The sequence below is a fragment of the Megalobrama amblycephala genome, linkage group LG2 (genome assembly GCF_018812025.1).
Source record: "Megalobrama amblycephala isolate DHTTF-2021 linkage group LG2, ASM1881202v1, whole genome shotgun sequence".
Classification (NCBI taxonomy): Eukaryota; Metazoa; Chordata; class Actinopteri; order Cypriniformes; family Xenocyprididae; genus Megalobrama; species Megalobrama amblycephala.
Genome location: NC_063045.1, coordinates 44,493,535 through 44,516,989, shown reverse-complemented (window position 1 = coordinate 44,516,989; position 23,455 = coordinate 44,493,535). Strand labels below are relative to the sequence as shown.

Below are 23,455 nucleotides of genomic sequence, written 5' to 3'. Positions count from 1 at the left end.
TTGAAGCATTGCATCACAGCTTTCATCAGCAGTGTGAACACGACACAGTCCCGCAGACTTTCCCATCTGCTCGCAGTCCTCATCTCCCAACATGTGAAATCGGACACCTACTTTCTCAACCCTTCCCAAACAGTCTTATCTGCACTTCCAGCTGTCACTATAACAGTATACAAAACATTCGCGCAATTCAAACTTTAACAGAAGCAACTGACTCCACAAGTTCAGAAGATTGACGTCGATAAAAAGTCGCCTTTAACTTGCGGTTTAAGAAAACAGGAGAAGTAGTACGGACGGAGGGCGGGAGGAAAGGGAAAGCCAAAGGGGTGTTTCCTCTCCAGCAGAGGAAGGATTGAAGTAGTGAGAAATAATTCATTAAACTGAGCGTAATGTGTAAATACATTGAAGTTTAGGTGACAGTCGCGATGTCGACCTCAGTTTTCCGATAAAAGGTGAGTGAATTAATGTCATCAACATCTTCCAGAAAAGAAAACAGGAACTGGAGGGGCTCAGCCGCAATACGATCCAACTTTGTCACTTGTAATATTAAGTATAAAGTGTATGATTGATAGAAAAAAAAATATCTTGATGATTTGTTTGTAAAGATGCCCGTATTAGTCATGCGTCACGAAGCAAACGGAAAAGCTGCTTTAATGTGACTGGGCAACTGAGTTTGCTGGAGTTGTTTTCTCTGAAAACAAGAATTTTAATGTAGCATGGGTTTCCTTTAAAGGCCTGAAATGAAATTAAATACCTTAGTGTCTTATTTGGAGGGTCTTTTCATTTTGTCCATCGTGGTGTGTAAACAATGACACGAACAATGAACAGATAGCTACTTTTAGTACGTGTTAATGCAGGCATTTTCTCTTGTAGCCTATGTAACTTTATACATAAACAAAAGTGTGGTAAATGTATTTTTCCTTTTGTCTTCACGCGAGGACGTCTTTTGGCTTGTCCCCAGCCATGTTTCCAAATTCTCCTAGCTGTGTTAGGAAATATGCTCAGTTTGATTGCTAAATTTAAATTTTGCTATAAAACTGTCAACCCTGTTGTAACTCTAACTCGTCGTAACTCTATCCAAACATACACTAGCCTACCATTGGGGTCAGATACATTTTTTAGGACACAATATCAAAAGTGACAGTAAAGACATTTATAATGTTACAAAAGATTTCTATTTCAAATAAATGCTGTTCTTATGAATTTATATTCATCAAAGAATCCTGAAAAAAATATGTATATTGGTTTCACAACAATATTAAGCAGCACAACTGTTTTCAACATTGATAATAATGTTTCTTGAGCAGCAAATTAGCATATTAGAATGATTTCTGAAGGATCAGAAAATTCAGCTTTGCATCACAGGAATAAAACATTTTAAAATATATTAAAATAGAAAACCATTATTTAGATTTTATTAATATTTCACAATATTACTTTGATCAAATAAATGTGGCATAGTTGAGCATAAAAGACTTTAAAAAAACATTATTCTTACTGACCCAAAAATCTTTCAAAATAATTTAGCTTTATGAAAGATTTGGAAAGGTTTTGGAAATGATCTTAATTCTTTTTACTTGATTATATTTATCGTTTTGTGACTTTAAATGTATGTGCTTTTAGCCTGTCTGTGCTGGACTAACACCACTCTCCAACGGATGGAGGAGAATCCAGACAGCGACAGGCATTATGAGAGGACCACAGATGACCCCTCACCCTCTGGCCAGGGGACCAAACAGAACAGTGAAGAGCCCCCCCTGGGTGATCACGACCTACCCATCATGCAGTGGGAGGATTTAAGTTTACGGATTGCAGAGCTAGAAAGGCAGGAAGAGGAAAGAAGAAAAAAAGCAGAGGTAACATTTTATCTGGACTTTATATATACACTAAATATTTATATTTTTCTGGAAACTGTGATGCATTTTTTTTAGGATTCTTCAATGAATATTTCAAAAGGACAGCATTTATTTGAAATAGAAAACTTGCGTAACATTATAAATATCTTTACTGTCACTTTTGATCAATTTAATGCATACTTGTTAAATAAAATTCTAATTTCTTTTTTTTTTATCTTACTTATCCCAAACTCCTTAATATATAGAGATGGTGGTTTCCAAATGAAGAAACTGTTTGATAATTCTTGACTTCTTTCAGAAACATTAAAAAATCTTAATCTGATCTTTTTATATATATAATACTTACTGCAACTATTGAGAAAAGAGACCTCCTTGTGTTTTAGAGTCTAGGTTTATCAGAGCGAGACAGAATACTTGGATGCTGGACAGGGTCAAAACACCATTCACTCCACCGGGAGCCATGGGCAGATGAGAACGACTACAGTCCCTGTCGTGTTCCAGTCATAACGTCACGGTATTACGCATGTGCAGGTTCATAATGTCGAGATACATTGTTCTGATGTTTCTATTCAAATGTGCACTGTGTTTTAAACAGATTTAATAGCCCTAAAAATCTTCAGCTCTGTTTCATCAACAACAGTGAGAGTGAGGGGGAGGATGACGAAGGGGCATCTAGCAAAGAGGTGGGTGCTGAGAGTCGTGATAGTAGTTTACCTGAGTTTTTCAAGTTCTATCTCAGGTCATGATATATGAGGTTGCAAAAGGCATTATGTTTTTGTCATCCTCAGAGCTCATGTGAGGTGGAGGTACGTGGGAGTTGCTCTCCGGGGCTAAAACAGGAAGTGAAAGCAGCACTCAGGGCTCTCAGAGACAAGCTATGGGCCGAACAGAAAGAGAAAGAGGTGAGAGGTTTCAAAAGCATAGTTCACCCAAGAGTATGGTCTGTCTTTCTTCTGTGGAACACAAAAGGAGATGTTTTTTGTAAAAAATGGAGCTTGTAATGGGTACTGAAAATTTCAAGCACCATAAAAGTATCATTCAAGATATTTGCTTTTGTGTTCCACTAGACAGGATGACATACAGGTGAGTAAATGATGACAGAAAAGTGGCCTTGTTTCCAGAAGTATTTTTCCCTTTAATTTTCTTTAAAAAATTTTTAACAAAGAGTTCCTGTCATGAATCAAATCAACTAGCTCTGGGATGATTCACATTACAAACTTTCATTTGAATTCTATATTATATCTATATTTTGTGAAAGAAAGTCTCACTCACTAAGTCTGCATTTATTTGATCAAAATAACAATAAAAAGAGTATTATTGTAAAATATTATTTTATTTCAAATATCTGTTTTCTATTTTGTAATCTATGTTAAGATATAATTTATTCCTGTGATGCAAAGATGAATTGTCAGCATCAATACTTTAGTCTTCAGTGTCACATGATCCTTCAGAAATCATTGTAATATACTGATTTTGTGCTAAAGAAACATTTCAAAACAGTTGTGCTGCTTAATATTTTTGTGGAAACTGTGATACATTAGTTTGACTAATAGAAAGCATATATTTGAAATAGAATCTTCTGGAACATACTGTCTCTTTTGATGAATTTAATGTAGTGGTTCATAACCCGGGGGCCACTAGGGGGCCTCAGCAAACTTTCAAGGGGACCTCAAGATGATTTAAAATTATTTATATATTTTTTTAATAAATGTGCGATTTCTAGACATGGGGGAAAGTCATGTAAATTTATAAAATCATAAAACGCCATTGGAATTTCCCTCCATTTGTTTTCTAAACTGCTTGTCTGATCAGATAGTAAATTCATCAGGCAGGAATTGTGTGTAAAACTTTTTTTTAATTATTATTATAATCATTAATCCTTCATATTAAGGGGCTTTGGAGTCAAAAAGGTTGAGAACCATCCTTGCTGAAAAAAAGTAATAATTTATTTAAAGGTTTATACAGAATCATTAAAAATCTGTTTCTCTATGGAGAAAATCACTTCAGGAATGTTGCTGTTGTACTCTGTGAGTGTAAGATTTCTATGTTATTTGAACTTAATCCAGTGTGTGTTTTTTATGTGACTGTCTGGTGGTCATTCATTTCTCTGGTATTTATTTTTTGCATATTTTTGTTTTATTTTCAGCAAGAAGCCACCCACAGTAACATGAACATAAGAAGAAAGATTCTTAGCCTTAGTGATCTGCAGACATGCTCTTTACTGCAGCTGAATGCGCTCAGGGCCTCACTGAATGAAGACATTCAAGGTATCTTTTTCCTCAAAGATACAATCTGCAATCGTTTAACTGCAACAACAACATTTTCAATCAAAAATGAGACTCACAAATGTGTTATAATTTCTGGTTACACTTTATTTTGAGGCGATGTAGTTACATTGTACTTATTATATTAGTACTGAGTAATAGTAATTAACTACATGTACTTACTACTATAAAGTTACGTTTAGGGTTTGGTTTAGGTTTAGTTACTTGTAATTTTGTGTAATTTACTGTTATTACTATAGTAAGTACATGTAGACGTCACCTTAAAAATAAGGTGTTACCTAATTTCCATGCTTCTTTAAACTCATATCCAAAATGTTTTTACACTTTTGAAATGACATCAATTTTTACTCATACACTAATTTGATTTGTGCTTTTAGATTTGAGCTCAGAACTGGTAAAACATCTTGTAGTACGAGACCACCTTCGGACTAAGCAAGATGCTTTGCTCCTGGATGTACAGGATATGACATCATTGTGAACAATTGTTGTTTGCAACAACTGCGTAGATGCAGTTCAACGTTGGCACTTTCTGAAAGCAGTCATTTACTGTTACTCATCCTGTGGACTAACAAGGCCAGAATATCCTGTTTGTTCTTGAAGAAATGTAGCCCTCAAAGAAACTTTTGCTAAAATGTGAGTCATTGATTATAGTCACAAGTTTTATTGTGAAAAAAAGTGCCTTAACAACGAACCCTAATGGCTCTGATTCATGTCTCGTCACTTACGGTTTAATTTTGCATCTGTTAATAGAGAATATAATAAGCTGCTGTTAAAGCCATATGTGATCAATAACTGTGATGTATTAATCATCCGTTACATTAAGCATTCCATTGAAATACAGTATATGTAATCGTCATAAGAATATAAACAGTGTGAATTATGCTGTCATATGAATGTGCCTTACAACTTTCCTGTGTATCATACTTATACATGAGAATGAATATCTCAGTGCTAAATATTTGCAATAATTTAATAAAGCATTTATTTTATATTTTACACACAGTCGTCAGCCTTTTTTTGTAGAATTGGAAATGCAAGTAGTGGAACTATGACAATAGACCCTTTTCACATTTCCAGGTTTCTCAGAAGCAGGAGAAACTTCATTAAATATATTTTTTCGTGTTTCCATTTGTTCAAATAGCAAGAGAAAAACTCCACAACAGTGTTTTCACAACTTTCAAAAACAGGAAATAAAATAGAAAGCGACTGATAACGGCAGTCAGAAGAGAGAAAGATGTCATTTTTACTGTCACTCCCATAGCTGCTGTATTAGAATCACCCTCACAGCAGTGTTAACTAATTTTTTGTAATATGATGCAAAGGTAATATAATACTGAGTATAGTGTTATATACGGTTTTTTTTTTTTTTTATGAAAATATAAAAAACTTCGCAGGATTTACGATATTGATGACCGTTAAAACGTGCCATCACAGTCTGTGAAAACGGTTTATTATGCTATTCATAAAAAGTAATACTTAAAAATTAAAAAAGTGATATTTAAAGTATCATCATGAAACGGAAGTTGCAATAGTCTTTTCTTTATTGTGATGTATATCCAAGTGAAACGGCTTCTTGAACAAGAAAAAATGTAGGGCGGGGCTTGATTTTGTCCATTGGGTATTGATTGGATGGTTGTGGTTTGCTATTGGTCGATCTCATGTGAGTGACAGGTTGTCCCGCCCTCATGCCAATAAACACGTCGTCAGAGAAGAGAAGAAATGTCGCTGCAAGAGGGAGGGGCAGTTATTTTGATTAAAAATTACAAGGTCACATTCATTTATATTATGATATATTATGATATAAATCATAATAAATACACAAAAAAATATTAATCAGTTTTGATTTCATGGTGACTTTGCCGTCGTTTTGGGGTTCCTCAGGTTAGAAGAACCTTTTGGAGAACCTCTCAAGGTGCCTCAAGAATCCTAGAAGAAATTGTAAATTACACTTGTTATTTATGTTTCTTTTTAATTAAAGTAATATATATGTATGTATATGTGTATGAATACATGCAAAAATTAATTTGTACGGAATAGTAGAATAAATGTGTAATTTGGTGGTGTCACATTGTAAGTTTGTCTTTTGATCTGTTTCTCCTTCCTGTACATGTTTAAGTTTCTTTGTTATTCTTTGAGTCTGTGATTAGTGTCCTCAGTTCAGGTGTGTCTTTTTAATTAGTCTTGTTTTCTGTTTCCTTTGTATATAAGCCCTCAGTTTATATCCAGTAAAATAAGTTAGGAACACATATTTGGTTTGATGTGAATAACGGGCCAATTGAGTGGTACTGATAAGGTTTGAGGGGGTTCATAAAACAAGAAAGTTGGAAAACACTGCTTGTTAAAATTATTTGTATACAGACTTGTTTACCCCTGGGATTTTTAAATAATGAACCTTGTGTGTTCTGTAGGGTTGTTGAACATAAATGTACTCAACTGCATGCAGCTCAGCTGACTGACCATTCAAGCACAGTGGATGGCGAGAGAGAGAGAGGGCATAGAGGCGAGACAGAAAAGAAGGAAGCACACAGAATTAGTGATTGAGACATGATTAGTAAAATCTTGCAGATTTGGATAGTAAATTGAGAAAGTAATTTGTAAACAGAGACTGTAGTTGCAGTGCAGCAAAACACGGCACGGCACTGAACTTTTCATCCTGACCTTTTATCAGATGTGTGAAGAAATTAATGCATTTTGGCTGCACACTGGAGTTACCCTTTTTCCTTGACCTTTAAACAGGTAAGATATTTCATCTAGATCTATCAGAACTAACAGAACAAACTTTGCTTTAATACTAAGTGGTGGAAAAAGAAAAAAGAAAATTGCTTTAAATTAATAAAGATGACCTATATAGTCTTTTTCAATCTCGATATCACTATCACATTTTTCTAGTTTACATTTTGAAACTTTTAATAATCAAATCATGGTGTTTATAATTGATATGCACAATTTTGTGTTGAACTGTACGCTGGATTGGGTTTCCGCTCAGCATTTCTTGTCTGAATGAATGGGTATTAATTATTTACTGGAACATACCTGCTAGGACACATGATATTGTAATACCAAAGCTGTCTCTGTAGTACACAGGAATATTCATTAAGAAACAAACTCAAGAATATCATGAACCAAACACTGAGACGTTGTCATTAGTGCTTCATGTTATGTAGGTACTATGCATATAGATGAATGCATCAGCCATGTCTTGACATAAATTAGGCATCTTAACGCACACGCTTCACAGTTTTCTTTGCAAACGAGGTCAGTTAGGTCAGGAAGTGACGCATGTTGATACCTCTCAATTTGTGCAAAGCAAAACGTGCAATGCAATGCAAAAGATCTTGTCTAATACATGGGACACAAAAAATGGGGGATGGAAAGATGAATGAAGGGTTTACGGAATGGTTTGTTACTGATTGATGGGGTAATAGACCAGAAGTGGCCGAATCAGCACTATAGACAGATAAAGTTGAAGGGCTGAGTCATTGGTCAACCTGCAGTTTGCTTGGAAATAAACTATAGGACGGACAGCAAACACGAAAGTTCAGATTTACAGTGCAATCACAGTAAAAATATGTAACGTTCATCTGTTTTCTCTATCTCGGAGCGATGTCCTCACAGGATATCCTGAAGGTTGAAGAATGTGGTGCTTCTAGATTGAGTTGAAGAGGCAAAGAGTGATGTGGCTTTGTGGTTACAAGATCAAGGACAGCTGATCATGAAGACCAAGGTTTCAGTCTCCAATGCATCAATGCCGGCAGATGTTCTCAACCACAGTGCACAGCAGAGCTGTAGCATCGACGAGTCCTACAAGTACGTCATCTTGCCTCTGTGCTACTCCTTGACCTTCTTGCTCAGCCTCGTCCTGAACTCCACCGTCCTTCTGCGGTCCTACCGGTGCAAGAGTGGCCGTCAGTGGAACACTTCGCTGATCTACATGGTCAATCTGGCCTCCACGGATCTGATGTACAGCTTCTCACTGCCGTTCCTCGTGGCTAGCTACGTGATGCGTGACCACTGGGTTTTCGGAGACTTCATGTGCAGGCTGGTGCGTTTCTTGTTTTACTTCAACCTGTACTGCAGCATCTTCTTCCTCACCTGTATATCCGTCCATCGCTACATGGGCATCTGCCATCCGATCAGAACCATCGCTCTTGAGAGCAAGCGGGCAGTTAGAGGCATTTGTGCTGCCGTTTGGGTTGTGGTGTTCATACTTACTTGCCCCATCGTCCGGTTTGCCAAAACAGGGGATGTTTTGAGGAAAATAGGAGGTGGAGTGACTGAAGGAGTTGATTCTTGGTCGGAAAGTAGCAGTGATGCTGGAAAAGCCGAGGTGGAGGTGTACAGGAACTGTTGGGATGACGCAATAGACACAGAGTTTTCCGAATACGTGCCTTATGGAATCGTTCTGCACCTTCTGGGCTTCTTTTTTCCTTTTATCATCATTGCATGGTGCTATTCGCAGGTGGTGAGGACCATCTTCCAGACGCTACACTCCCAGCCACAGGTGCAGGAGGAAGGGGGAATGTGTGGAGGGGTGGAAGTGGTCAAGGACAGGATGTCCGTGTCCATCTCGGGCTCTCAGCACGCGCCGTACCTCAACAGGCGACGCAAGTCCATCAAAACCATCATCGCCATCACCATCCTATTCGCACTGTGTTTTCTGCCCTTCCACATAACACGCACGCTCTTCCTCGTCCTCAAAGAAACAAAGGCCATCGAGTGCCAAACCATGCGGATGGTTTCCATTTGCTACAAGATCACTCGGCCGTTGGCTTCCTGCAATTCGTGGCTCAATGCGCTCCTTTATTTCTTAACAGGAGACAAAAGCTTAGCCTGCTGTGGACGGTCCAACGCCGGTCATAACACCCACCTTCTCTGGCCTTTACAGATTCTTGGAGGACAGAAAGAGGCTGAGGAACAAGAGCAAGGCAATTCACATAAAGCAGACGAAGCTCATGAAAGTGACTCAAAATCATCAGGAATAACATAGATGAGGTTGGGAATGCACAAAGGGACAGGCCTACTTTAAATGCTCCAGATTTCATATTATTTATTATTCATTCATATTACTGAGTAATTTCACACAATCTTGAGTATTGCAGCATGTTTTATGCTAGTATGTGATGAAGCAGTTATATCCACCCACCTCTTTTAAACATTATGTTTTTGTGTTTGTTTGTTTGCTTGTGATGGATATTTGGGGAGTCATTTAAAATCAATGAATAATAATAAAATAATAATTCATCAAAGTATAAAATTGGCATTTCTTAAGCACAAAATAAGTTATTAATTGCTGAGTGACTAGAAGTAAAGTACTGTTAACAGGCCAAAATAATATACAAAAGAAACAGGAAGCAAAAAGTTACTAATTTACATCTTGTGACAATTAAACCGATTCGCTAACACTATTAGCAAGGCATGCCCTGTATGTTGTAGAGATCCAGAAACTGTTCAATTGCAAATCCTTAGTTTTTAAAATGTAAGGCCTGTAGTGAATAAAAAGACATTTTAATGCATCTCAAAGATAAAATCACAAACTTTTTCCAAATGAAACCTTAAAAGCACAAACACTTTCAGCTCCTTGTAATTTATTATGCTTCATTTATGCTTGAATGTGTAATTCCTAAGCATTCACTAATTCATAAGCAACACCACAGTTGTTTTTATGAATGTTGTTCACAATGAAAGAATAAACTTCAATAACTATTTTATTTGGTTAAAAGATTACCTTGATAAACATATTAAATATAAATATAACACACACACACACACAGTTTCAGACTTCTATTGTAATTATACTTGAATATGTAAGAATTTAAGTCTTACATATTTGCCAATTCATAAACAACTCTAGACATTTTCTTTATGAATGTTAGTATAGAATTAACCTCATATTTTATGTTGTTAAATACGTTTGCCTTAAATGCAGTTTTGAAAGAAATACACACACACTTTCAATGTAAACAGTTAATATGGAATATGTAAGAGTGTAAAATTCACCATGAAATGAAAACACTAGATATTATGAATATAATTCACTTTGGCAGAATTTACTTGGGAACACGTTGATTTGTTAAAATTAGTTAATGCATATAGGTATCATGAACCATTAATGAAAAATATTTTTTACAGCATTCACAATACATGTTTAACATTTTACAATTAACATTAGTTCATGTATTATGAAAAACAAAACAAATGTATAATGAATACATTTATAAATCAGCATTAGTGTAAAAATATTAATCGCACACAATACCTAATGCATAGTCCATTTACAAAACTTATTTGAAAATAGTACTATTTACATACATCAATAGCTTAATTTAAATTCAGTACAGTTAAAATACAGTTTACATAGTTTTGTAGAGCATTACTAATGTATTATGGTTTGGTATGAATCATGCATCCCAAGGTCACTCTTTTGGATTAATCCTCAATGAAAATAACATTAAATGTTTGCATTTTTTCATTAATCGTATTACTTTTAAAAAAGAGATTAATCTGACAAGCAAACTCTACATATCTTACAACAAGGCCAGAATAATTGGCAATAGAATATGCAGTTAGTAAACAGTTGTAAGCCACATATTCACTTCTCTTGAGCACAGTGCTTTATCTCTATGTGCAATTCTCTGGTCTACCAAAGCGAGGCGCTGTTGTACAAGGGGATGCACAATCTTATTTGGTTGCGGGAAATATGTTTTATTGTCTAAATTAAGAAATGACCGGAAAACTTTTAATGTATCCCGTGTTTCAGACTGTATCAGCAGACACTTTCAGATGAGGATGCTTTCACCGACAGAGCCGACGATCACATGTTTGATCGGGATTGTGTTATGTCATTTTTCCGACTGCTTAAACTAGCAGGTAAACTTGAAAAATAAGCCGTGGCATTAAGCTTCACCTTTATCACGACATTTGACCGAAAAGACCCGAAAGCGTATTTTCGGACCACTTTGATCCGTGTTGATTCGCTTATATGCTGTTTGCGCTTTTTGATGTTTTATTTACTCTGTTTGGATAAGTTGGATTGGATTAAAAAGCCAAAGGACCTTGTCGAGTTATTGGCTGTGCATTGGAAATAGCACTGAATATACATAATTAATTGTCTGAATACGAAACATCTCCTTAATGCACAGAAATAACTGTATTTACTTCATGTTTACGCCGACGAAATCAACCTGAGGAGTTTATACCAAGTTTGTGCGCGAACCGATAAACCAGCTGTAGCGCGAGCTCACGGCTGTTCATCAAATTACTGTACCAAGCTGACAGTATTTCATTTAAAACTTCAACAAAATGCGATAGACACGGGAAAGCAGTCAAACAGTTAAATTGGATCGGGTATTTTGGCGTGAGGCCTGCTGGTCGGGCTTTTGCCGGGTGAGAGTTGGTGCTCTGGCCGCGCCAGGGGGCGTTCAGCCCGGCCGTGAGTGACGCACAGCCTCGGTGCCAGAGGACGAGCTATGGAGAGGATGGAGGTGGACCAGTGCGCAGGCGCAGGAGGAGCCCTCCGAAGGTCGAACAGCGCCCCCATGATCACGAACGTCAGGTGAGGGAACTGCACCCATCGATGAGTGAATGGAACAATATATTCCCCAAGTTTCACAGACAAGGTTTAAACCTAGTCCCAGACTAAAATGCATGCATATCTTAAAAAATATCTTAAAATATGTCAGTACCATTGTTTTGCACACCATTAATGTTTTTTTCTTTTATAAAAGCTACTTAAATGCCCTAATTGAAATCATATTAATCCTGGCTTAATCTAAGCCCTGTCTGTGAAACTGTGCCAATACATTTAAAAACTAATATTTGCTAAAAAAAAAAAAAAAAAAAAAAAAAAAGATCCCAAAAAAATTTATTCTTTTAAATTTCCAACTTTTAATTGCTGGCACAACAGTGATGGGACGACAGTGTTCAGCTCTAATAGTTCAGCTCGGTATCGTCGGAGCAGCGTGTCTGTAAATCCGAGCTTTCCCTCCCGGGTGAGTGCTCAGATGGTCTGTAAATATCAGTATTGGACATTTATTTAAGAAAAAACTTAAAAGAAGTAAATAACACATTACCTTTGTGTTGCAGACCCTCCCTCTGTCCCCATTCTCCCTGTCATGTGAGAGATCTGAACACAAGAGACAGGTGAGAACTGTCTCTGATACTGCGACTCTTTTAAACAGTAGTGAAGTTAACATGTACACTGCCTGGCCAAAAAAAAAAGTTGCTGTTTGGATTTTAATAGGCAAATACTTCTATGAAGAAGAATCTATGAATGGAGCATTTTTACAGTGATTATTATGTTTCTAGCATGTTTTATGTTTGGCAACGGTTCTTTTAACCCTAACAGATTGTGTAGCTTTTCATTTCTTAAACAACCATGTCGGAAGATGAATCATGGCCATATTCCAGGATGAAAATGCCAATATTCATCAGGGTTAAAATTGTGAAAGAATTGTTAGGAGGGAGCATGAAGAATCATTTTCACACATGAATTGGCACCTCTGAGTCCAGACCTTAATTTCACTGAAAGCCTTTGGGATGAGCTGGAGGAGACTTTACAGAGTGCTCACCTCTTGTATTGTCAATACAAGATCTTTACCAAAAATTGATGCCCTGATGTCCTGATTAATCATAACCTTTATATATACTTTGGTTTTGTAAAGAGATTCATCAGTATAACATTTATATATGTCTACAAAACTAATTTCCAGCATTAAAAACATAAGCATTTGAAGTTTAAGTATGAGAAATATTAATTCAGTCAAGTGAGGTATTATTGTACGATGCTTTTCTTTCAGATTGAGAACATGGAGCTCACTTTGAGAGGGAGTTTACAGAGACTAAGGTAGCTAGATATACATAAATGAACAGTTTATGTTATCAAATTTTTTTAAACTTATTTCATCTCTCCCCCCTTTATCTAAGTGCCTCGTCTGCTGTTCCCCTTCCTCCTGTGAGTCATTGGCATGGCCATCTGTCTCCAGTGAGTATTTCACTCTCTTCGGGTTTCAGTTCATAAGTCAATCCATTGTCATTCTTTTTATTCATCTCTGCCTGTACATCCCACACAGGGATTCCATTCCCAGGACAGTGGTGTCACTCCTAATTCCTCACCCAGTCCAACACGAAGGTTTCGAGGGTAAGTTCATGAATAAAACTACAGTATTATAATGTATATCCTTCAGATGTCAAGAGTACCAGGATTTTTTTTTTTTCTTCTTCAAAATTTGGTCTCATAATTATTCTTTTCAAAATGTAAGATATACAAATATCCTTACTGAACAAAGTTTTTTTTTTATGTGTTTTTGATTGAACAGAGGATCTGTGAGCTCTGGAGTGAGATGGCCATCAGTTGCACCTTTGAAAAGGAAAGGTAGTGATATTCTGAATTATAGCTTGTTGTTTCTTCTAAAGGCATTTACAAAAGAACATATGAATCAGTTATCACAAGGGATGGAAATTTAATAAATATATAATGAAAGAATTGCAATTTATTAGCACTTTGGACTGTTTTATTAGCAATATTTTCTTTGCTTGAACTAACTACATCACTATTCAGAAGTTTGGGGTTCAGAAGTTAATGTTTTTAAAAGAAGTCTCTTATGCTCACCACTGCATTTATTAAAATACAGTAAAATAATATGAAACATTATTAAAATTTAAAATGTCTGTTTTCTGTTCTAATATATTTTAATATGTAATTTCTTCCTGTGATGGAAAGCTGTGTATTCATAAATACATAGTAACAGTTCTTGGTTATTTTCAAGTTGGACATGATGAACCACTTTGACTGATTTATTAAAAAAAAAATCAATTAGTTTGTGAAGTGAACTACTACTGGTGACACTTATCAACTCCAGTATTTAAAAAAGGGATTTTTTCGATTCTCATTCTTTAATCAGTTTTTAGGTGTCATATTACATTTTTTGTCCCCTCCCCCATCTTTACCATTCAGGTGGAGTGGAATCGGATGGTCCGCCTAAAAAGCTATTTGTTGCTGGAGTCACAGACCCTGCTCACATAACCAGTTACACAGTCAGGTGAGTCTTATAAAGATGCTTCAATAATAAACTGAACAGACTCTCACGCCTCATGAGTATCAATTTCAGCACTTATTGAATCTCTTTACACATACAGTGTTTCCCAGTCAGTGGACTCTTCCTCTGGGACCGCTCCTGTCGGTTCAAACACCCCAGCCAGCCCCCTGTCCCTCTCCCCACCACCCCCCTTCACCTCTCACCACCCCAGCATCTAAACCCCAGTATTCATCACACCAGAGTCCACATCACCAACATGTAGAGCTTTGGACTCAAGGTGTTGTTAAATGAAGACCAAACTTTGACTTAAACTCAGTTCTGTCCATGTTTTCCTGCTTTTTATTTTGGTGCTTTGATGAGTCTTTCAGCTCAATCACTTCTGAAGGAAATTCGTCCTAGTTGTGACTTTGACTTCAGAGGAAATCAAGAGGCAATATAAGAAGACAAAATCTTCTGGATGTATTTGACACGACAACATGGACGCTGCAGGCTATCATATAATTTGTGAATAATCATGGTGCCTACAGAATATTGTGTTGTACATTTGAAATAGTATTTGCAATAACACGATGAAAGTGTTCAGGTGATTTCTACCTGGCGAATCTGGACACACAGACCCATTCCTCAGTGTACAGACTCAAGAAAAAGACCAGTTTTGCTCTTCTTTGCTTTCCTCGAGTTGTGGCAAAACACTTTTGTATTTTGGTACATCTTCAGCTTCCATTAACGGGGTCCAACGGTCTGGTAAAATGTCCAGAATGCATTGAAAAAACTAAGGATAGAGAGTATTAAAATCAGTTGGCCATAGAGGTCAACGTTTTGTATAAATGTGTATAAATATGTGAATAATCGAATATTATTTTGGTAGGTATTAATCCTATGTTTCTTTTTTTTCTGCGTTTATCCGAGGGGTCTGATATGATCTGTAAATATGTTTATTTTTCCATATAGCTTTTAGCTCGGACTGAACTTTTTAAGTTCGAAAAATATTCTTTAAATCATTGGAAATGATACCAGCGCATTTAGGCAACTCCCACATTTTGATTCTCTTAACGCTTACTTAAAACAAGTACTGTAAAGACAAGACGTCTCGCACCTTGTCTAGAATCAAGTGTTGGAGTATAGGCAAAGCACTTTCAGTGAAAAGTCCACATCGAAAACTGACCTAGAGCCTGAGAATGTATTCCGTCTGAGGCCACAGTGTGAAAACCTTTGGTCAAACTGTTTTTCCACCTAATGAACCCCTAAACAAGACCCTTAAGTTTTGAATTATGTACAGAAACCAAGGACTTAAGATGCAAGGGGTGGGTTGTTGCATTACAAACACGATAAATCATTTCTACATTGATACAATGACAGTTTCAGCGGATATCGTACTCTTCCTCTTGTACTATTTGCACAGTGTTAGATATCAATGTTGCTGTTACATGAGTGGGATCATATTTACTTTTATTGTAAAGGATCTTATTTTGTATGGTTTATTTTTTAAAATCCTTTCACTTGGGAAATGTTCAGTTCTTTCAGTGAGCCGAAAAACAGTCAAGAGTTTCATCTTAGCCTTCATAAGATGGATTTAACTCGTTTTTTTTTACTATCCTCTCGCTTGATCTACGTTTTACGTAAAGTATCGGATGCAGTACTTCTGGATTGTGGCTTTAATTCTGGTGTTTGAGCTGGATGGATTTTATTAGGCTCGTTATTATTATCCAGAAAAGTCACATGCTGCAGTTAATTGAACTGGAAGCCCTCCTAAAGCAAGTTGCCCATGATACTTCACAACATTATGCAAATTACGTTGACTGCGGCGTCTGTTATATTGTTATTTATGAATGTGTAAAGGCTCTGGTTGCAGTACATACTTTAATATCAATGTAAAGATATGTCACCATTCTTGATTCCCAGTCTTTATTTTATCAACACCGGCAGCTTGTTGGTCTGTAAAGCTGCACGTCGGACATTTGAAACTGTTCCTCTGTTTCCATATTCACGTATTAAGAGGAATATGGCTCATTCTTCCCTATAAAGTCATTGCCTTTTATTTCTACTCATTTAGTTTTTCATTCACAGTGATGACAATGCCTTATAGGTTTTAAATCTTTAAGTTTGAATTCCAAAGTTACTTGCACTGTTTGTAATTTTGCAATTTCCATTTGAGGTCCTTGAAATTTCAAAGATTGATACCAATGTTTATGGGTCTGTAAAAGTGATTACGTATGTGCAATATGCATTAAAGTTGCTGGAATTCGTATTTGTTACATTGACCGGGATAATCAGGTCCGTGTACTCATCAAGAACCTGAATGGAAGACTTGAGCTCTGTTGTTCTGAATCAGTTGTATAACCAGTTGTTTTTATTCATTTCCCACTATTACCAACAATATATGTACCATGTCATTTATTTTCCAGATTTGCCATACACTTAATATTAGATCTGTTGTGTCTGTGCGTCAGAGATGGTCACGATTTGTCTTTTGTTCTCCTCAAATGATTGTGTTACTAAATGGATTGCGAGCGCACGAAAAACATTGTAAAGAAATGCCAAAGCCGATAGATTCTGCCTATCAATAGTTGAAGTTGTAAATATATTCTAAAAGCCAGAAAAAATTAAAGTGAAAGATGGATATTTTTTGATGTATTGGTAGCAAAAGTACATTTTTTCCCTCTCAGTCACACAAGATGAATGTCCAATTATCAGAGAAGAAATATCATTTACCATAAATGAAATGTATATGATACCATATATTCTTATTATGAACAAGATCATAATAAAAACTCATTTTATTGATTTGCATGCTGTCTTTTTGTTCTGAGCTAAGACAATGTCAAGCTGAATTGTTTATATGAAATGTAAACAGGCATGTCTTGTTTACGGTTGAAATGACCTGTTTAATCATGTAATGTTAAAATAATATATATACATACAATAGAAGCTGCACCTACCATACATTGAAAAAAATGGTAAAATTCTGTAACTATTTTTTGATTGCATGCTGCCACTTTTCCATTACAGTCAGCATCTTATGTCACTTCACAAAGATTTACTTTAGCCAAAAGGGCCTGTTAAAAATACAAAAAATAAAATAAAAAGTATTTTTACAAGTAGTTTGACCCTTGCACCACTGTCCTATAAACCCCTTTTCAACTGGGCAAAGTAGATCTCACAACATGAACCACAAAAAAAAAAAAAAATGTTCCATCTTCCATTAGATTCTTTTCCATAAGATTAAAAAAACTTCATTTTTTCTGCATAAGAACTAATGATGTAATACTTCTTCAATGAAATGGGTAGATAAAGGTTGGTGATGTAGTAGAGGTTTGGACTGGTGTTATTTGGACCCACGGTGGAAAAGATTTAACAGGTGCCAAATGCTGCCTTCTCCATTCTGTGTATCTCATGATCAAACTGCAGAATCTTTACATGTGATGTCCTTAATAATCTTTGTCCCCATTTCCCTGAATATCACTGAGACTGAGCAATGAAGATCAGCGGGACAGCAGGGGCAAATCACTGGAGTTCATTATAAGACTGGAGTCCAGATTCAAGCTCTCTGTCAGAAAAAAAAAGGAAAAGAAAAGTTTATCAACAGCAACAAAGTTAGCATGCTTTTCCACTTGATGAAGGGTTAGTCATTAATTACTCACCCTCATGTTGTTCCACACCCGTAAGACTTTCGTTCATCTTCAGAATGCAAATGAAGATCTTTTTGATGAAATCTGAGAGCTTTCTGACCCTCCATAGACAGCTACGCAACAAACTTTGACACTTCGAAAAGTTCATAAAGAGATCATAAAACTAACCCATATGAATTGAGCAGTTTATTCCAAATTTTCTGAAGAGACACGATCGCTTTATATGATGAACAGATTGAATTTAGGCTTTTATTCACATATAAACATTCATCAGCCCACACATCAGTTGTGGTAATTGGAAGCTCATGCATTGTTTGCTTGATGTATTCTCCTGTGTTACGCAGCATGTTTGAGTTTCCGCAAGAGGTTTGTTCTCACGCGTCATTCAGGTTCAGTTTATATGTGAATAACAGCCTAAATTAAATCTGTTCATTGTAAAAAGTGATCTTCAGTCTCTTCAGACAAATTTGGACTAAACCGCTCAATTCATATGGATTAGTATTACGATCTCTTTATGAACTTTTTGAAGAGTCCAATTGGTATTCCCGTAGCTGTCTATAGAGAGAAGGAAAGCTCCAGGATTTCATCAAAAAGATCCAAAGATGAACGAAAGTCTTGCGGGTTTAGAACGGCATGAGGGTGAGTAATTAATGACAGAATTTTAATTTTTGGGTGAACTAACCCTTTAAATGTGATGCAAGAGTTTTATGTTAAAATACATTATCTTAATCCATTTTATTGTACATTGACTACTATTAAGGCCCCGGTATACTTCAAACGAAATCGAAAAAAGAACTGATGTGACGTCATTTCGAACAAAATCAGGCCAAAACGAAGTTCGTTTTGTGTTCTTTTTGGAAGTTCGAAACGGCTTGCCAAAGCGAACTTTCAGGAAAAGTTCGTTCCAGCAGCAAAACACCTTCGTACTACCATTGGTCAGTGACGATAACGTAACAGGAGGTGTGCGCTGAGGCTCCGCCTTCACTCGCGTGGACCGTGTCTCTGACTCATTTGATCTGTAGAGTTTGTTGAGGTAAGAGCTCCGCGGGTGAAAACATGAACAGACTAGATAGCTGATTTATAGTACAAAATGAAGTTGTGCTTGTAAAAAAAATGAGGCACTGTTTTTCATGTTTGATACTGTAAAGCTGCTTGATTTTAAGCAATCCATTGAATAAAGTGCTATATGAAGACGTGACGTGACTGGAGTGCTACTTTGCAGAGCTCGTGCTAACATTCCCTTGCTGTTATGATTAGATGCTTTTCTTATGCTTTCTATAATAAATGCTTTTTGTTTTCTCAATTTTGTTGTGTTTATTTTGTTACTCAGAAGAAAGTGCACGGCACATATTTACATATTCATCTAAACGTCGCTCTTAGCAGTGTGGGCGGCTTCAGATGTTCGTTTACAGTATATCGCTGGTCACACATTTCGAACTTCGTTTTACCCCTAAACGAAGAACAAAAAAGAAGTTCGTTTGAAGTATACCGGAGCCTTTAGTATGCAATTCATGTGTTAATCTCCCCCCAAAAATGTAAACATTGGGCCCCTACAGGCACCATTAATACACTGGCCCCGTTTACACCTGGTATTAAGATGTGTTTTCGGATCAAAAGTGGATGAAGCTAAATACAGGTGTAAATGGGGTGTAAAATGTTTTGAGCTTCTCCACTTTCGACCACTTCTAGAGGTAGTTGAAAACGCATTAGACCGGATTGCTTTCGTAGTGTAAACACTCATGAGATCGAATGCATTCAAACAGCCACAAAAGAATGCCTGCTTTCCACATACGGACCTAATACGTAAACATTATGGGAAGCGGTGTAGCCACTAGACAGACAGGATTTTAACTTTGTCAGCTGAAGACACAAGATTGGTTTGAAGATGGAAAACGTACCAAGCACGATTCTCTCACCATTCCTGATTTCTAACACACACTCACAGTGTTCGGCGTAATCGAAACGAAAGCCGCTTGCCCTCCATATGTTTTTTGTGTGTGTAAATTGTGTGAGCTTACTTAGCTCATTAGATCGAAATAAGAGTGCGTACTCACTCTTTTACTCTTTTAGTGGATGCACTGTTTTCGATGATCAAACGGTCCACTGTCCCGTTTGACTTGGTCTCATGACACAGTATTGTGCAACCTCTGCAGCACACAGGTGCAGTTGGTGTCGTGTGCAGACACAGTAGCCTAATGATAACCATTTTCATATACATGTTTTAAATTTAAAATGTTTTGTCAGTGACACACTGAGTCAGACAATTATTTACACTGCAAAAATAAGGCCTATCTGTTTCCATTACAAAAATATAAACATCCTAACATATATGTTTACCTTATAGGCAAAATTAGATCAATTTAATGCATTTAAAACAATTAAAAATACTATTTGGCAGTAGAAAAGAACTTACTCTTGATTTATTTATTCTAAGACAAAACAAGGATAGGGAATGATTTTTAGCAATTTAATGTGATGGCACAAATGGCATTTAGAGTCATATTTTCCTAATGTCTTGTGTCGTTGAACATAGTATCACGTGGATGGGAATATTCATATGGAAATTATATGCAGATGAGGTTATGCATAGTAAAACTTGGCATTATAAGCTCCATATATGGTTATTTCAGGGAGGAGACGGGGTGGAGATGCATGTACGCACAATCTTCCGCTGACTGAGTTTTAAAAAGGGAATTATGCGCAGGTTCTGGCGTACGCATGGTTTTACAAATCTGAAAACTTTTGTGCGTACACAAAATCTGTCAATCTCTTTCCAGCTCAATCTGTAGTGTACATTTGGGGTGTGGAGGCACAACGTGCGAAACGAGTGTTTGAAAATACGCTTTAGTTTAGTAATTCCGCGAAGTGGCACTAGTGTCGCAGAAACTACAAACTTCACCTTTAAAGGATTCATTTACCCCAAAATAAAAATTGTCATCACTTATTCAACCTTCCTTTCCTTCCAAACCTGTATGACTTTCTATGGTGAAATTTTGAGATTTTTTTTTAATACAGTCACTATGTTTCAAGCTTCAAAACTGTTGCAAAAAGCACCATAAAGGGGTTTGGAATGAAAAGAGGGTGAATACATTATGACAGAATGTTCATTTTTGGGTAATCATTCCTTTTAATGCATTTAAAATGGGACTCACCTTGGTCAAAGTTTGGTTTTTTAGTGGAGCCCTCTCCGAGCCCCTCGATATCCACCAAATCACTGTTCACATCAGAGTCATTGAGAGCACTCAGAGTCACATCTGATAACAGAGAGCCAGTTCATTTACAGACATATAACCACATTTGTAAACTGACATTATTAATGATGAAGGTTTTCATTTTTCATCCCTTGTAATTGGAAAGTGAGTCACCTGCTGGTTTAGGGTTTTTTATTGCTGGTTGTAAAGATGAAGAACTCTGTAATCCAGTTGTGACGACAACCTGTGAGGTTGGAACAGCGATAACAGTGGGGGCCACTGATGCAGGAGGCGGTGGCAGTGTCACTGTGGTTTTCTTCATAGTTTTTTTAGGCGACTCTGCAGTGAGAGGAACCCTGCTGTCCTCATACAGCTTCCTTTTCACTGTGGTCTTAATCTGGGCACTACAAGATGACAAGAAAAACAGAGATTTGTGATGCAATATTATGCATTTATTTGATCAAAAGTACAGTAAAAAACAGTAATATTGTGAAATATAAACATAGAATAAAATCTAAAATGTAATTTATTCCTGTGATACAAAGCTGAATTTTCAGCATCATTACTTCAGTCTTCAGTGTCACATGATCCTTTAGAAATCATTTGCTGCTCAAGAAACATTTCTTATTATTATCAATGTTCAAAATATTTTGACTGCTTCATATTTTTGTTGAAATCATGATACACTATCATTTAAAAGTTGGGGCTAAGTAAAAATTTATATTTTTATCCAACAAAGATACATTAAATTGATTCAAATTACGTAAACATTATTATTGTTACAAAAGATTTATATTTCAAATAAATGTTGTTCTTTTGAACTTTCCATTCAGAAAGTATCAGTTTCCACAAAAGTATTTTTAAAGGTCCCGTTTTTCGTGTTTTTTTTGAAGCTTTGATTGTGTTTATAGTGTGCAATATAACATGTGTTCATGTTTCGCGTGTAAAAAAACACAGTATTTTTCACATAATTTACTTATCTGTATACCGCTGTTTCCACTGTCATAAAAACGGGCTGATGACTTCCTTGTTCTATGAAGTCCCTCCTTCAGAAATACGTAACGAGTTCTGATTGTGCCAGCGGTTCCTGTGTTGTGATTCGACAGCAGCTTAGCGAAAACTTGCCTGGAAAGGTCACGCCTCTTACCATAACGTGGAGATGCACGCGCTCAGTGTTATTGTAAACATGTCTTTAATTTTACCCTATCAATTTGAGCCGGAATCAGACCCGGTGATTGGACTGCGGGATGAAAATAACAGCGTTTCGACGACATGGCGACAAACACACTCTACAAACGCAACTCCTGTGTATTCCTGTGGGCGGAGGTTAGTCAAAAAACTGTTTTAGTGACGTCATTAAAGAAGGAAGTAGAGGGATGTAGTCCAAACTGGCCGTTCGATGTAGGCGACTTCTGTTAAATAAAATATCTCGCTTGGCATTGAACTTTGAGCTTTAAAATTTAACAGATTTTATTTATACTCTAACAACAACATTACACACTAACTAAAGTTTGAAACATGGGATCACGAAGAACGGGACCTTTAACATTGATAATAATAATAATAAGAAGAAGAAGAACAATTATTAATAATTGAGCACTAAAACATTATATTAGAATGATTTCTGAAGGATCATGTGACACTGAAGACTGGAGTAACGATGCTGAAAATTAAGCTTTAATCTTTATTTTAATTTGAAAAAATGACAGCTAACTATAACTTAATACACACTTACACTGTGCGCTCCTTTATGACTGAGCTGATGCTGTTCAAATCTTCACCGAAGCGGCGAACTGCAGATCGCAGCATCTCAATCTCTGTGTCGGTCCATTTGGCTCTGAGAGAACGAGTGTGCAAAGAGAAAATGAGTCATTTACAAATTACTGACTATACATAAACAATAGGACAAAACTCGTTAGAACATCTAACATTTACCGGGAGAGACGCAAAGAATGCATTTGAAATACTGCAGATGCAGTTTCAGCATCTCACCCTGCAGGAGATGAGTCTGCCACTGGATGCAGCTGCATGGTCAGTTCTCCCAGTTTAGAGAATGCCGCGCCTGCAGCCGAGAAGATCTCGCCCACCTGATTGGCATTTATATGTGTTTTTTATTTATCAATTACGTAAGAACATTAATGATGAAGAACGATGCTAGTGCTTTACCTTTGTGGAAGCTGAAGTCATGCTGGAGTGATAAGCTGAAATATAAAAAGAACTGACACAAATACAAAAACAGTCTAGTCGAGTCTCAATAGATAAAACTATCAAACCGGTTTAAAATGACTGTTGCAGTCATTCAGCGACCTTCCATACGACAAAAATAATGCTAACTTTATTATATATCTAACAAAAAAGTCTCTATAATCAGCATGAACGCAACATAATAGTTCGAACTAAAAATTCCCAGAGTACAATGCGCTTCGAAAACGAGGCGTGTAATTGGTCAGTCCATAGCCAATC

The 23,455-nt window shown here is 36.6% G+C and overlaps 4 protein-coding genes across 5 annotated transcripts; 3 read left to right on the top strand and 1 right to left on the bottom strand.

Moving 5' to 3' along the window:
• The first annotated feature begins 65 nt into the window (after positions 1-65).
• Positions 66-5,134, top strand: im:7136398 (schwannomin-interacting protein 1). Its single transcript, XM_048178427.1, has 7 exons — positions 66-449; positions 1,621-1,853; positions 2,237-2,367; positions 2,449-2,536; positions 2,642-2,755; positions 4,000-4,120; positions 4,516-5,134. Exons 2-7 carry the CDS (start codon positions 1,656-1,658, stop codon positions 4,614-4,616), a joined length of 753 nt encoding a protein of 250 aa, XP_048034384.1. The 5' UTR covers positions 66-449; positions 1,621-1,655; the 3' UTR covers positions 4,617-5,134.
• Positions 5,135-7,492: 2,358 nt separating this feature from the next.
• On the top strand, positions 7,493-9,329 carry LOC125262886 (P2Y purinoceptor 3). The gene has a single exon (XM_048181727.1). It carries the CDS (start codon positions 7,851-7,853, stop codon positions 9,123-9,125), a length of 1,275 nt encoding a protein of 424 aa, XP_048037684.1. The 5' UTR covers positions 7,493-7,850; the 3' UTR covers positions 9,126-9,329.
• A 1,439-nt stretch (positions 9,330-10,768) lies between these two features.
• LOC125260122 (PPP2R1A-PPP2R2A-interacting phosphatase regulator 1) lies at positions 10,769-16,956 on the top strand. The gene is made up of 9 exons (XM_048178308.1): positions 10,769-11,690; positions 12,042-12,126; positions 12,221-12,277; positions 12,934-12,980; positions 13,061-13,118; positions 13,207-13,274; positions 13,453-13,508; positions 14,091-14,175; positions 14,273-16,956. The coding sequence occupies exons 1-9, from the start codon at positions 11,605-11,607 to the stop codon at positions 14,388-14,390; spliced, it is 660 nt and encodes a 219-aa protein (XP_048034265.1). The 5' UTR covers positions 10,769-11,604; the 3' UTR covers positions 14,391-16,956.
• lg2h17orf49 (linkage group 2 C17orf49 homolog) lies at positions 16,920-23,441 on the bottom strand. Of its 2 annotated transcripts, XM_048178321.1 has the most exons (6): positions 23,159-23,441; positions 22,985-23,079; positions 22,728-22,829; positions 21,167-21,396; positions 20,954-21,055; positions 16,920-17,719 (listed from the first exon to the last, which is right to left on the bottom strand). In XM_048178321.1, the coding sequence occupies exons 1-6, from the start codon at positions 23,177-23,179 to the stop codon at positions 17,655-17,657; spliced, it is 615 nt and encodes a 204-aa protein (XP_048034278.1). In that variant the 5' UTR covers positions 23,180-23,441; the 3' UTR covers positions 16,920-17,654. The 2 variants fall into 2 exon arrangements, with proteins under 2 accessions (XP_048034278.1, XP_048034286.1); XM_048178329.1 differs by lacking the exon at positions 23,159-23,441 and having other exon boundaries at positions 22,928-23,068.
• Positions 23,442-23,455: the final 14 nt, after the last annotated feature.

Bases quoted from the DNA above. Each gene is read 5' to 3' on its own strand.
- im:7136398 (XM_048178427.1), top strand. From the start codon at position 1,656: ATGGAGGAGAATCCAGACAGCGACAGGCATTATGAGAGGACCACAGAT. The intron at 2,756-3,999 runs GTGAGAGGTTTC...TTTTATTTTCAG, and splicing joins CCGAACAGAAAGAGAAAGAG to CAAGAAGCCACCCACAGTAA. The intron at 4,121-4,515 runs GTATCTTTTTCC...TTGTGCTTTTAG, and splicing joins ACTGAATGAAGACATTCAAG to ATTTGAGCTCAGAACTGGTA.
- LOC125260122 (XM_048178308.1), top strand. From the start codon at position 11,605: ATGGAGAGGATGGAGGTGGACCAGTGCGCAGGCGCAGGAGGAGCCCTC. The intron at 12,278-12,933 runs GTGAGAACTGTC...CTTTTCTTTCAG, and splicing joins GATCTGAACACAAGAGACAG to ATTGAGAACATGGAGCTCAC. The intron at 13,119-13,206 runs GTGAGTATTTCA...CATCCCACACAG, and splicing joins GGCATGGCCATCTGTCTCCA to GGATTCCATTCCCAGGACAG.
- lg2h17orf49 (XM_048178321.1), bottom strand. From the start codon at position 23,179: ATGACTTCAGCTTCCACAAAG. The intron at 21,397-22,727 runs GTAAGTGTGTAT...GTCATCTTGTAG, and splicing joins GTCATAAAGGAGCGCACAGT to TGCCCAGATTAAGACCACAG. The intron at 21,056-21,166 runs GTGACTCACTTT...CTCTGTTATCAG, and splicing joins AAAAAACCCTAAACCAGCAG to ATGTGACTCTGAGTGCTCTC.
- LOC125262886 (XM_048181727.1), top strand. From the start codon at position 7,851: ATGAAGACCAAGGTTTCAGTCTCCAATGCATCAATGCCGGCAGATGTT.